General features: G+C 35.0%; 1 protein-coding gene across 2 annotated transcripts in view; it reads right to left on the bottom strand.

Annotated features, from left to right (window-relative positions):
• Pdcd6ip (programmed cell death 6 interacting protein) overlaps window positions 1-15,844 on the bottom strand; it is a 72,731-nt gene that overhangs the window by 26,257 nt on the left and 30,630 nt on the right. For both annotated transcript variants that reach the window (XM_087182145.1, XM_087182146.1), the window contains exons 8-10: window positions 11,678-11,900; window positions 7,916-8,039; window positions 3,781-3,958 (exon numbers count right to left, since the gene is read on the bottom strand). In XM_087182145.1, the coding sequence (XP_087038271.1) occupies window positions 3,781-3,958; window positions 7,916-8,039; window positions 11,678-11,900 (525 nt within the window). The remainder of the gene's footprint in view (window positions 1-3,780; window positions 3,959-7,915; window positions 8,040-11,677; window positions 11,901-15,844) is intronic.

A 15,844-nucleotide genomic window follows, 5' to 3' on the forward strand; every position in this document is an offset into this window, starting at 1 on the left:
ATCATCCAGTCATGTGGCACAAAACCATATTTTGGTCAAAATACCAGCTGTCCCATAACTACTGATATTGTAACCATTTTAAATTTGTGTAAGTATACACTTTGTTTGCACAATAACAAAAATCACCTAGTGAGTGTTTCTCAGAACACATCCTTTATGTTAAAGGATATATGACTGCATACGGTAAATCACTGAAAGTTTTCCTCGTAAGATCAGGAACAAGAAAAGGATGTCTACTCTCACCATTTCTATACTGTAACAACCAGGGCAAGAAAAATAAAAGGTATGCAAACTGATAGGGAAGAAGTAAAACTCTCTATCCATACCTGAACTGACCTTATATGTAGAAAAATCTGAAGAATACACAAAATAACCATTAGAGACAATACATGAATTCAAAAAAATTGCAGAAGGCAAAATCCACTTACAAAAATTATTTGTATTCCTATATCCTAGAAATGAACAATTAGAAAGTAAATTTAAAAAACAATTCTATTAACCATAACATCAAAAAGAATTAACTGAAGTCTTATGCCTTATAAGGCATAAGACTTATACACTGAAAACTACAAAACACTGTTGAAAGAAATTAAAGACCTAAAAACAAAATGGAAAGATGTCCTAAGTTCATGTGTTGGAAGAGTTAATATTGTTAAGAACGGCAATATTCAACAAATTGACTTAAAGATTTAGTGCAAAACTTATAGAACTTCTAGTTTTTTTGTAGAAATAGGTAAACTGATCCTAAAATCTCTATAGAATTGCAAAGGACCCTAAGCAAAGAAAATAATCTTGAAGATGTACAAAGTTTAGAATTTTCATTTCCCCCTTTCAAAACTTACTATAAAGCCACAGTAATAACAACAAGTGGTAATGGCATAAACTTGGACATACCAATCAAGTGATTTTCCACAAAAGAGGCTAGATCATTCTCTTCAACCAACAATGCTACATGCAAAAAAAATGAAGTTGGATGTTTAAATCACATCATATTCAAGATTTAGTTCAAAATGGATCAAACACCTACACAGAAGCGCTGAAACTATAAAACTCTTAAAACAACACATAAGGGGTAAATCTTCCCAACTTTAGATTTTTGACAACAGAATCCTAAATGTGATACCAAAAGCACAAGGAACAGAGAAACAAAGATAAATTATACTTTATCAAAATTAAAAACTTTTCTACAGCAAAAGACACTATCAAGAGAATGAAAAGAAAATCAGGAGAAGGTATTTGTAAATCTTCTATCTAATAAGACCTAGCATCCAAAATTAAAGAAAGAACTTACAATTCAACAACAAAAAGGCAACCCAACTTTTTTTTTTTTGGTACTGGGGATCGAACTCGGGTCCTTGCGCTTGTGCAGCAGGCGGCGAAACCACTGAGCTAAATCCCCAGCCCACAACCCAACTTTTAAAGGCCAAAGCCTTGAACAGACATTTCTCCAAAGAAGATACACAAATGACAATAAGCAAATGAACAGATGCTAGGAAAACCCAAACACACAGTGAGACACCACTTCACACGTACTTAGGTCAGCTATAAATATATATATATTTTTTTTTTGGTACCGGGGATCAAACTCGGGACCTTGCGCTTGCAAGGCCGGCGGTGGAATCACGCTATAAATATTTTTTAAAAAGGCAATTGTAAGGATTGAGTGTGGAGAAATTAGAACCCTTACATAATGCAAGTAAAAATATAAACAGGTATACCTACTCTGCAAAACAGTTTAGCAGTTCCTCAAAAATTATACTTACCAAATGACCAAGCAACTCTGCTTCTAGGTACATAACCAAGAAAACTAAAACAGGATTCCAAACAAAAACTTACAGATACCAGCATTATTCAGCACAGCCAATAAATGGGAAAAACTCATTCAACTAGGAATGGATAAACAAAATATAGTATATCCACAGAATGCAATATTATTTAGCCATAAAAAAGAAATGAAGTATTGACTCATGCTACAGTATGAACCCTGAAAACATTATGCTAAGAGTCAAACTCAAAAGGCCACATATTGTAGGATTCCATTTATATAAAATATAACAGACAAATCCATAGAGACAGAAATTAGATTAGTGGTTGCCAAGGGCAGAGGGCAAGGGAGACTGAGGAGTGACTGTTAATGGGTACATGGTTTCTTTCAGGAGATGAAAATGATCTACAATTAAATAATGTTATGCTGTTATGCATATACAATATTGTGAATGTACTAAGGGCACTCACTTGTATACTTTAGAGACTAATGGTGAAACTTATGCTATGTCAATTTTACCTCAAAAAATATGGTTGTATGATAAATATGAGATATTTTTAAAGAATCAATTGAGTATCTTGGAAATGAAAAAGATCAAGCATATTTTGGGGGGGAGGGGGTGGCTGAAGAACCAAGAGCCCAGATGAAGAGCCAATTAATAAGCTAGAAGGCTAGCCTGAAAGAAGTACAAGAACACAAAGAGAATAAATGAAAGATATGTTAAGTGATATGAAGAACTGATCGAGAAGCACCACTACCAATCTAACAGGAATTCATAAGAGGATAATGAAGAAAATGCAGAAAAAGGAACAACTAAGGAAAGAGATAGAATCCATGGGCAAGGATGTTAAGATTTAAAGTGCCCCAGAGGTTCCAACCATGAGAAATTTATTATTTTAAAAAAACTGTACACACTTCAAATTCCTAAAAATTGGACTAAAACAAGATGTCCAAAAGGTAAAAAAGAGATGGAGCTGGGTGTGGTGGCACACACCTGTAGTCCCAGCACTCAGGAGGCTGAGGCAGGAGGCTTGCCATGGGTTCCAGGCCAGCATGGGCTATATAATGAGTTCAAGGCCAGCCTGAACTCACAATAACAAGATGCGGTCTCAAAAAAACAAAAATAAGGGAGGGGGGAGGGCAATTCAAAATCGAGTATCCGATTTATAATATACTTCACAACTTACAACTTAATTAAAATGAGACTCCAAGTACAACTGACAGAATAATAATAACCCTAACTCATAAGACTACTAGGAATATCAAATAAGGTAAAAGTATTTCATATTAAGATAAACAAGAAGCACTCAGGAGGCAGAGGTGGGAGGAACTCTTTCTAACATCCTTCCAAACGCACAACCAGATCAAACTTCTTTGACTTACAACAGGTTTTAAAAAACTGTAAAATATTCTATGAATATAAAGTATATTACTAAGTATTGATAACAAAAAACACCCAAAAGAAAATATGTGAGTTGTGAACAGGCAACAGCTCATATAATGTTTGAATGCATCTACAGCTTAAAATGAACTGTACCAATTAAGGAAAAGGAGTGAAGGCACCATAAAAACAGGATTACAGTGGTAAATAGTTGGCTTTAACCAAAGAAACTTTAAAGAGCGCTTCATTCCTACTAACAAAAGAGTTATCTCTACTGGTAAATAAATCCAACAGCCTTGTAAAAAAAATGTCATGTCTGAGTCCACGTTCATCAAGAAACCTAATCTGCCTATATACAAAAGAATCATTAATTATGAAGCCTTTCAACAGTCTGTATGACAGTAATTTCTCATACTAGTATAATACAATGGTCATATGAGTTTCATCTATATGCACTCAATTGCCTTAAGAATGAACTCATTCTCATGTAACAGAATTCCTCAAGACTGAAGAATAAGCCACAGTAAATTCACCAAGATGATAAATACTACCCCGTGAAAACCTCCAGTCCTAATCCCTTCTGAACACCAGGGATCAGTTTTTACCTGAAAAACAAAAATCTTTTAAAACATACCTCATCTAGAATTTCTCTATTTCTTTGTAGTAGTTCAGGTAGTTCTTTGATCAACTGATCAACAGTCTGGATACCTCCCTGTTCAATCACAGATGTAGACTTGGTCAATATAGACTGAGGTACAGTATCTCCAGACACATCTTCAATTGCTGCTGGAAGATTAAGGGAAGCTAATACCCTGGAAAAAAATTAGATATTATGTTATATAAAAATCTGAACAACATTCAAAATATTAACCCCTTATGTCTGGCTCAATAGCGATGGATTCAGCACCTGAAAAAAAATAGATAAATCTATTAATAAAAAAATAAAAAGGGAAAACAAAATCAATGATTGATTAAAATTAAAATGAAATCATTAAAGAATTAAGTTATTCCAGACATACTCAAGCTACCTCATCTTTAATGAAGGAGCCAATCAGGCCAGGGATTTAGCTCAGTGGTTCCGCCGCCTGCCTCGCAAGCGCAAGGACCCAAGTTCGATCCCCGGTACCAAAAAAAATAAAATAAAAAATAAAGGAGCCAACCATCCTCAATGGAGGAAAGATAGCCTCTTTAATAAATGGTGCTGGAAAAACTGGATTTCAACTTGCCGAAGATTAAAACTAGATATCTTTCACCATGTACTAAACTAAAATCGAAGGGAATTAAAGATCTAAATATTAAAACAGAAACACTAAACTTGCTGGAAGATAAGTTAGGTAGAACTCTCGAAGACATTGGCATAGGAAAAGACTTTATGAACAAATCCTCAGTGGCACGGGAACTAGCACAAAGAATCAACAATTGGGATCTCATTAAAAAGCTTCTGTATTGCAAGAGAAACCACCAACAGAGCTAAGAAAACAACCTACAATGTGGGAAAAAATTTTTACCAGCTGTTCCTCAGACAAAGGTCTATTATCTAGAATACATAAAGAACTCAAAAGAGTCAGATCCCCCAAATATAAAGACCCAATTCAAAAATGGGCATCTGAAATGAACAGACATTTCTCAGACAAAGAAGTAAAAGCAGCAAATAAACATATGAAAAATGTTCAACATCACTGGTCATTTGAGAGATGCAAATGAAAACAATGCTGAGATTCCACCTGACCCCAGAAAGAATGGCTTTCTGAAAGAAATCAACCAATAACAATTGCTGGTGGGGGTGTGGGGAGAAAGGAACTCTTCATTGTTGGTGGGAATGCAGACTGGTGCAACCACTGTGGAAATCAATATGAAGATACCTAAAAAAATTAGGATTAGAGGTCCAACTGACCCAGCTATTCCCCTGCTGGGTATCTTCTCAAAAGAATTAAAAGAATCATACCACAGCGATATATGCTCACCCACATTTGTAGCGGCACAGTGTGTAATAGCTAAAATTTAGAAACAGCCCAACTGCCCATCAACTGGAGACTGGATAAAGAAGATGTGGTTTTTTTAATAAAATGGAGTACAACTCAGCCATAAAGAATGAGAAACTAGAGACATTTATAGCTAAGTGGATGCACATTGAGGCCATACCCTTAAGTGAAATAAATAGGACATACATGTATAAATACTGAGTAGTTTCTCCGGTGTGAAAAACTAAAAGTGTAAATAAGGATCACAATGTATAATTGATACTGTGAAATGGGAAGAAAAGGTCAAAAGGAGTAGGGGAAGTGGGAGGGGTAGGGGAAAGGAAAGAAGGGAAAAGAAAAAAATATGAGAAAAGGCAAAAAATGACAACAAAGTCTTTGCAAATAGAGTAGGGTGGAGGGGGTGAAGAGAGGTCAGGGGAATGGGAAAAAATAAGAACTAAGATACATCATGTAAAGGTACAAGATCCCAATGATGAATATAACTGTATTGTATACCTAAAATGTACCAATAAACTTAATGGGAAAAAAAATTAAGTTATTAAGATCACAGGTCAGAATTTTAAAAAGAAAAGCTATGACCGTATTAAAATATATTAAATAACAGCTCAAATTTAACTTTTTTCAGTCTAAGTAATTAAAAGTCAAAATTCTATCTTAAAAAAGCAGTCTTATCATTTTTATGGTTATACTGTCACTAACAAATCAGAAACATACAAAACAGTTACAATCTTATATCATCTAAGCAAAATGCCAATAGAACACAGATGATGTAAGCATTAATTAGAGTCTTCATCTGTTCTCAGTTTTGTAATACGATAATGATTCTTCAGTTATTTCATCTACAAGATGAGATAGGGAAAACTTATCCCTGTTATTTATAAAGACAAAAAAGCACGTAAAATAATGTAATACAATGAGCTTCTTAGTAAGTTTGTATAAACTCAGACTGCCTCTTAAACGCTTGTAACAATAAACTCAGTCGCCTTCTCACTAAAGAAAAATAGTTATCAAAATCCATACACTTATCAAAGTTAAAAACATGCAAAAGTCAGACTAGGAGAAAATATCTTCAATCACATATATGTGTCAAAGGACTTGTCTTCAAAATAGGTAAATGTAAAGATAAATGAAAAATGAAAAAGAACTGAGGATGCAGCTCTGTGGTAGAGTACCCAGTAACCCCCCCACACACCAAAAAAAGAGTGCACATTTCAAGAAATGTTTTTTAAAAGTGGTTTATACTCAGGAGTCTGACATAGAAGGACCAAATAGGCCAGCTTGAGCTACATAGCAAGTTCAAGGACAGCCTAAACTATAATAAAGAAAGGGAAGGGGAGGAGAAAAAGAAGTAAAATGGCTGGAACTATAACTCAATGGCAGAGCCTTTGCCCAGCATATATAAAGTAATCCTACATTTAATACACACACACACACACACACACACACACACACACACACACACACACAGAGATTTCAACGAACACTTCACAAAAGATACATCAATGGCTACTAAGCATATAAAAAGCTGGTTAATATCATTGGTGATTATGGGTATGCAAAGTAAAATACAATGAGATACTGCTTCACACACTAGAAAGGCTAAAATTAGAGACAGTGCTGGTGAGGATGCAGAGCAACTATATTTCTCAAACAATGTAGCTAGGAATACAAAATGAAACACTCATTTGGGAAAATAATCTGCCAGTCTTGCATAAAGTTAAATACACACAACTCAAAAATTCCACTACCATGTGTTTATCTAAGAAAACTAAAACACATCCACACAAAAATTTGTATATAAACATTCACAGTAACTGAAATGTATCAACACGGAAAAGAATTAACAAACTGCTGTGTGACCATAAAATAGAATACCACTCGGGCCAGGGATTTAGCTCAGTGATTCTTCTGCCTGCCTCACAAGCGCAGGGTCCCAAGTTCGATCCCCAGTGGCAACAAAAAAAAAGTAGAATACCACTCATCACAAAACAGGTTAAACCAATACTCAAGAGGAGAAATGAAACTCAAAAATACTATGCTAAGTGAAAAAAGACACTTTGAGTATATACTATACATACTCTTAAGTATTGCATACTCAATATACTATAGCAATACTGTAATGTTCATACTGTACTTGATATAATGATTGCATTTGTATTAAAGTGCATAAAGAACAAAACTAACCTATTGTGATAGGGAACAGATAAGTAATGGCCAGGGGCCAGGGGAGAAGGAACTGAAGGGAGAAAGGCATGATTACGTAACAGAAATATCTTCAATCTTATCTTGGTCGTGGTGGTAGTTATTTAAGTACACAAATTTATCAAAACTAACTGACCTGTACACTTAAAACGGGTGTACTTACTGTGGGCAAATTATACCTAAATTTCTTAAGACCAGTGAATTACACTGTTAAGTCTTCAAACCACCAAAAAACAAAAATCCGGTTTAGAATACTTAAGACACCATGTACTATACTTTAACTTAGAAAGTTCATTTACACTTCTTTCACTCAAATAAATATCTCTTAAAGTACAAACTAATAGTGAAACATTCTCACCTAGTTTCTGTTAGTAAATTTCTTCCAACTATAATTTATTTGCTACAGCTTAATACAGTATCCCTAGAAATACAAGCGTATGTGTATCTACTGTTATACTATGTATTTCCTTGACGTTAAATTTCAAGCTCAGGAAACTAAAATGTTCATAAACTATATGGTCAAAGAACAACCAAACAAAACTTTAGAATTTTAGAAACAAATTTATGAAAGTTAAGGTTACCTACCCATTTGCCAAAGTGGTAGCTTCTCTCATTTGAGCAATTGATCTGTTGACCAAATCAGCTTTCCTCTGATTAAAGGCAGCCAAAGATTGTTGCACTGACACAGGAACCATCTTCTCAAACAGATCTAAATTTAGGAAGGGAATTTAAACAAAATTTTAAGATAAACAAGGAAACTGAAAGGGAAGCAAGGCTTCCAAATTCATTCCTGGAAGCAAGTGTTACTTTGATTCCAAAACCAGGGAAAGACCCAACCCAAAAAGAGAACTACAGGTTAATCTCTCTAACGAACATAGATGCAAAAATCCTCAACAAGATACTGGCAAACAGAATACAGAGTGTCATCAAGAAGATCATACACCCTGACCAAGTCGGATTTATCCCAGGGATGCAAAGATGGTTCAACATTCGTAAATCAATAAATTTAATACACTGTATTAACCGAGTCAAGGACAAAAACCGTATGATCATATCAATAGATGCAGAAAAGGCATTTGACAAAATCCAGCACCCATTCATGATAAAAATGCTACAGAAAATTGGAATAGAAGGTCTTTATCGCAACCTGATTAAGACTATCTATGAAAAACCAATAGCCAACATCATACTAAATGGTCAAAAACTGAAAACTTTCACGCTAAAATCAGGAACAAGACAAGGATGCCCACTATCACCACTCCTGTTCAATATTGTTCTGGAAACATTAGCCATAGCAATTAGACAAGAGAAAGAAATAAAAGGAATAAAGACAGGAAAGGAAGAAGTTTAACTGTCATTATTTGCTGATGATATGATACTTTACATAGAAGACACAAAAAACTCAGTCAAAAGTCTTCTAGACCTAATTGACAGATTCAGTAGAGTAGCTGGATACAAGGTTAACACTCAAAAAACAATAGCCTTTTTATACGCAAATAGCAGACCCATTGAGAGAGAAATTTGGGAAATAATTCCTTTTACAATAGCATCTAAAAAACTGAAATATCCAGGAATCAACCTAACAAAGGAAGCAAAAGACCTCTACACTGAAAAGTACAACACTCTGAAGAAGGAGATTGAAGAGGATATAAGAAAATGGAAAGATATCCCTTGTTCCTGGATAGGAAGAACCAATATAGTGAAAATGCCCATACTTCCAAAACTACTATATAAATTCAATGCAATGCCAATTGAAATTCAAACAATATACTTCACAGAACTAGAGAACACAATCCAAAAATTCATCTGGAAACAGAAGAAACCTAGAATAGCAAAAGCAATTCTAGGCAACAGAGACATGGCTGGGGGCATCACAATCCCCAACTTTAAACTATACTACAAAGCTACTGTGATAAAAATAGCATGGTACTGGTAAAGAAACAGACCCGAAGATCAGTGGAAGAGATTAGAAGATGCAGAAACAACTCCAGACGTACTCAGTCACCTAATCTTTGACAAAAGAGCCAACCACCCTCACTGGAGGAAAGATAGCCTATTTAATAAATGGTGTTGGAAAAACTGGATTTCAACCTGTCAGAAATTAAAACTAGACCCATACTTATCACTGCGCACTAAACTAAGATCACAGTGGATTAAAGATCTAAATATTAAGTCAGAAACACTAAACTTGCTGGAAAATAAGTTACGTAGAACTCTTGATGACATTGGCATAGGAAAAGACTTTATGAACAAATCTTCAGTACCACGGGAGCTAGCACAAAGAATCAACAACTGGGATCTCATCGTATTAAAAAGCTTCTGCACTGCAAGAGAAACTACCAACAGAGCTAAGAGACAACCTACAATGTGGAAAGAAATATTTAGCAGCTGTAGCTCAGACAAAGGTCTACTATCAAGAATATATAAAGAACTGAAAAAAATTAGACCCCCCCAAATTCAAAGACCCAATTCAAAAATGGGCATCTGAAATGAACAGACATTTCTCAAAGAAGTAAAAACAGCAAGTAAATATATGAAAAATATGTTCAACATCACTGGTCATTCGAGAGATGCTGATGAAAACAACACTGAGATTCCACCTCACCCCACAAAGAATGGCTGCTATCAAGAAATCAACCAATAACAAATGCTGGCGGGGGTGTGAAGAGAAAGGAACCCTTCTCCATTGTTGGTGGGAATGTAGATTGGTGCAACTACTGTGAAAATCAGTATGGAGATACCTCAAAGAACTAGGGCTAGAGGTCCCATTTCACTCAGCTATTCCCCTACTGGGAATCTTCCCCAAAGAATTAAAAGAATCATACCACAGCGATATATGTGCACCAATGTTTATAGCGGCACAATTTGTAATAGCTAAAACTTGGAAACAGCCCGAGTGCCCATCGACTGGAAACTGGATAAAGAAGATGTGGGTTTTTTATAAAATGGAGTACTACTCAACCATAAAGAATGAGAAACTAGAGACATTTATAGCTAAGTGGATGCACACTGAGACCATACCCTTAAGCGAAATAAATAGGACACGTGTAAATACCAAATAGTTTCTCTAGTGTGAGAAATTGAAAGTGTAAATAAGGATGAAAATGATTAAAATGAATAATTGATAATTTGAAATAAGAAAAGGTCCAAGGGTTTGGGGATGGTGGAAGGGAAAGGGGAAATGGAAGAAGGGAAAGAAAAAAATTATGAGAAAAAAAAAATGGAATCAAACTGTGTAGATAGGGAAGGGTAGAGGGGGTGAAGGGTGCACAGGTAATGGGAGAAAAAATAAAAACTAAGATGCATCATGTTCTGCCACAAATACCCAATGATAAATGTAAATGTATTTTTATACCTAAAATGTACCAATAAATATATATATTTAAATTTTTAAAAATTTAAGATAAAAATCAGGCTATAGAAGTGATTTCATATTGCCTTTCTAATATTCACATAGTCTATAAATATTTAAAGATCAAATAATTATTAAAAATTCAATGATGATGAGCATTTTCAGATCATCATATTCACGGTCATGGGTAATAACAAAAAGCTTTCTTTTCTGAACTTTAATTTCCATGTTTTTTAAGATGTGTTTATTATTGAGTGTGAAAGATCGTTGGTAACACTGCTCATTTGTTGATTAAACTGAGTGCGCCACATTGCTAGAATTCAATTTCCAACTCCATTACTTGCTATTTATGTGACCCTGGTCAAATAACCACTCTGTATGTAGTATCCTTATCAGTAAAATGGGGATAATATATGAGACTGTTATGACCACTTTATAAACGAATTATGTACAAAGTGGTTAAGAGTCCCTAGCACATCCTAAATATTTTGTGTTTGCCAAACAAACCTAAGTAAAATAATCGCTCTTTCCTGTAACTTAGAATATTATCCTTGGGATCTCAAGAGGCTATTAAATATTGCATATATGACATACATCTATAATATTTATGGACATACTAAAATTTATCTAATACAAATGACTCTAGAAGTCTACATGTTTACAAGTACATTTATGTTTATTTTATATTTAAATTTTAAGATGTTTAAGACAACATCTTAAATATAATGTTAACAAAATAGTAACTGGCTGTCTACAGTCTCATCAGTACAATTTCAAGTTTTCTGACTGCATATACTTTATATTTCATTGATTTTCCATCTTAATGTTTCAATAAAGATAAGTTTTACTGTCACATTCATTTTAAACTACATGAATGCAGAGTGTAGCTAAAGTATACAGGAACAACTGTATGAGTCTATCTAAAAAAAAAAAGATTAAACTGGAGAAAAATGAGTACTAATAATCAATAAAGTGCATCCGAAAAATAGACATACCATTGAACTTCTGGCTGATGGGTACATTGACTGGGGTAGACTTCACAAGTGAGGCTTTGCCAATAGGATCTAGATCTTTAAGGTCTGGAACTCGATCATGATAAATGAAGTCATTATCCTTCTTTGCTGCAGTAAGGGCACGGCTGATTTTGTCAGAAAAATCCTTCACATTGACATATTCATCATAGCGCGATACCACTGTCTTAATCAATTCTGCTGCATGCTAAGAAGGAAAACGTTAAAATTTTTTAAATGAACATTTTATTTCTCTCCATCAAGCACTGGTTTCAAAAATACTAATAAATTTTTTTAGAAACTTAATGTGGTGACTTGCATTTCCAGCACTGTGTCTGACAGGATTATCTGGAAATTCTCCCATCACAGAATACTCCTAAAATAAAGGGACTAGACATGGTAGACATCCATTTCAACACATGGGTGAACTGCCAGGGTAGTAAAAGAAATTCATGGACCAATCAGCATCTATTGACACTGAGGAAGCTGGCTGTTAAATTATTTCTATAAACCAAAGAATTAATTGCTAAAATGTGTCGTAGGTCCCCATGGAGACCTAAGACAAGGGTCTTAAAACAACAGAGGTCACAGAACTGAAATGTACATTTTTCACCCCTTTACATGAAGACAAGAACCTCAAAGGGCTATACTCTCTCTTTATATATATACATATCTAAATTTATTCACAAATTTAAAGCTAAAATTTTATTACTTAGGTAATAAAATAGAAGGAATAGTAGCATCAGATAAAATAGACAACCCAAAAGCATTATTAGGGATAAATTCAGTACATAATTTTTTAACATTTGCCAATTTACCAGAACATAAAAAAGCCTCTTAAATTTTGCATTTAACAGTCCCTAGCTATATAAGTAATTATAGTAAAAAACTGATAAATCTACCCATATCAGAATGGAAGATTTTTAACACTTTTTTTTTTTTTTTTTTTTGGGGGGGGTACTGGGGATTGAACTCGGGTGATTTTTAACACTCTTAAGCAAAAAGACTCTAAGATTATAGATTTGGGAAATGAGGACATAGTTTAGTGGTAAAGCACTTGTCTACTGACATGAGGCCCTGTGTTTAATCCCCATCTCAAAAAATTTTTAAAACGAGAGGCTATAGAAGATTTGAACAACACAATTAATGAGTTTGATTTACCAGACATGAAGAACCCTGGGTTCCACGATTATAGAATACACAATATCCTAATGCATACTGAGAACAGCTATACAGTATCACCAGATTAAAACAGGAAGCAAGCCTAAATACCACACACAAAACAAAATTGGCTTAAAACTAGAATATCTACTTATGCATTTCTCTAAAATAAAAATTTTATCACTTCTCAGCCTTTTGGCTAAGATCAAGTGTAAAATAAAAATTTTGTTAAAATCAAGTATCTCGTGCTCACTTCAGCAGCACATATACTAAAATCAAGTATCTCAGGGCTGGGAATTTAGCTCACTGGTTCCGGTGCTTGCCTTGCAAGCACAAGGACCTGAGTTCAATTCCCGGTACCAAAAAATAAAAAATAAATAAAATCAAGTATCTCCATAGAATGTTGGAAAAGCATTTTAAAAAATTCAGTATTTGCTATGGTTTAGCTAAGTGTCTCCCAAAGCCCCATGTGTTAAAGGCTGGTCCCCAGCTAAGCTGCATGGAAAGTTGGTGGAATTATTAAGAAATCAGTCCTAGTGTGAGGTTTTCTGGTCACTGGGGACATGCATTTGAAGAGGATACTGGAACCCCTACCCCACCCCTTCCATTCTTTCATATCCTGGCCACGAAATCAAAGATTTTGCTACACAATGCTGCTGTAGTGTGCAGTCTTACCACAGGTCCAAAAGCAATGAGGCCACCGACCTCGGACTGACACCTCCCAAACTATGAATCAAAATAAACCTCTTCATAAGCTGATTATCTCAGGTACTTGTTACAGTACAACATCCTTGATTTTTTCTAAATCTTAGTAAAATAGAAGAATTCCTTAATATAATAAAAAATCAACCCCAAAGATATACTAAATAAAACACAACATCAGAGTAAAAACTGAAGATCACCAGCATCACTTTGACCACAGACATGTAGAACAAGATAAAAAAAAAAATTATTATTTGCAAGTCATGCATCTGTATGTCAGGAAAAGCTAAGAGTTGCTGAACTATTCTAAATAATGAGGAAGTAGCTTAGATACAAAATCAAACTACTAAATACATATAAACAACATCAATTTAAAGAGTTAACAAAGGAAGTAAATCCACTGTTAGTAGCAACATCAAGACAAAATATACAATAATAAATTTAGAAAGACCAGATCAACATGTAGCAATAAATAAACAAAAATAACCAAAATAAAACAAAAGCTACATCTTTAGTGTGAACTAGGAAATGGAAAAATGTAACTTTTTAAATTTGTAAATCAAATTTGATTTACAAATTTGTCAAACACTTTTTCAAACAAAACTGGTACTACAACCTAATGTATACTGAATACACAGGCATTAAAGGGAAGTGCTGAGGGTGCAACTCTGAGTGGGAAATGCTGGAATCAAATCTAAAACCCATGAAAAAGAAAGAAAACACCTCCCAGCCAGGCTTTGCCAATCACAAAGGCAAAGCCTACTGGTAAAGCCACTAAAGAGGTCACAGGAAATACTGGATACTGAGTGGCCTCATCCCAAAATGAGCTTCTAAGAGCAGGTGGGAGATTAAATAAAAGAGTGAGGTTTTTGGGGGAAACAGTAAGAACTGAAAATGAGGGTTGAAGGAGAAGAACACACTCAGAAAATAGACAAACTCTAAAACTAGATGCTTCAATCTGAAAAGCAATGGGAAGCACAGATACAATACAGAGGAGGAAGCCTTCCTAAACCAACCTAGATTTTGAGGAATTATATAAGAGGAAGAAGCCCTTATATAATGATGCCTAGAAAGCCACCCAGGCTTACTTCCCAAGACAGGAGTCTCTCCAGGAAAATCAATCTCATTCAAACACAAGTAACTGAAAAGGTATCTCATTGGCCTCAACACAAACTGTAAGGAAAATGAGGAAAATGAGCAGTACTGTGTAACTTTTTTTTTTGGTACCAGGGATCGAACTCGGGACCTTGCACTTGCACGACAGGCGCCAGAACCACTGAGCTAAATCCCCGGCCCTGCATAACTTTTTAATAAATAATGAAAACTAACAAAAGAAGTACTGCCACAAACACCATGCTAGAAAACAAAAATCAAATAAAAAATCTATGAATGCAATCACAGTGCCAACAACACAAAGTATGAACAGAGAACTGGATGGCCCAGACATCAGTGGGTGACAGCTAGAAAGCAGGGAATGGGAAATGGGAAACAACAACTCATCAAAGAAAGTGAAGAGAAATACAAATTCATTTTAGAAAGACTAAAACATTTTCAAAAGGAGCAAAAGACATCGCAAAACTCATATTAAAAAACATGAATGGGCCAGGATTTAGCTCAGTGGTATCGCCTCCTTGCCTCAAAAGCGCAAGGTCCTCCTGAGTTCAATCTCCAGTACCAAAAAAAAAAAAAAAAACCGTGAAGAACAAGAAAAGTCAACATGGCAGTTGAGAAGAGGCTGCTAAAAGTTAAAAAACGTCAAAGACATATTAAACAAGTGCAATGTGAGGACTTTGTATCTATCTATCCTGGTTTGAACAAACCAAGACACCTTGGAAAAACTAAGCTATATTTGGATAATACTGAGTTATGAATATTATTAATTTACATTTATGTTACTTTCCCATTGCTAGGACAAAATACCCAACACTCATCATTTATAGAGGAGAAGTTTATTATGGCTCACAATTTTTAGAGGATTTAACCCATATTTGGGTGGCTCCAAGGCAGAATGGCATGGTGGAAGGAAAATGCTGAGGAACACTGCTCACCCCTTGGTAGCCACGAAGCCAAAACCAAAGAGAGGAGCTGGGAACAAGAATACAACTTCCCAGGTCATACTCCCAGGGACCCACTTCTAACCAGGCTCCACCTCCTAACAGCACATTTAGCTACCGAAATCATCAACAGATGAATCCACTGATGAGTATAGCAGCCCCCATAATCCAATCATCTTCCAAACATATGAAACTTTGGGGAGACATTTTAGATCTAAACCACAACATTATTAAG

The sequence above is a fragment of the Heterocephalus glaber genome, unplaced genomic scaffold (assembly GCF_053883595.1).
Source record: "Heterocephalus glaber isolate CG9 unplaced genomic scaffold, H.glaber_assembly_v1.0 deba00001472, whole genome shotgun sequence".
Classification (NCBI taxonomy): domain Eukaryota; kingdom Metazoa; phylum Chordata; class Mammalia; order Rodentia; family Bathyergidae; genus Heterocephalus; species Heterocephalus glaber.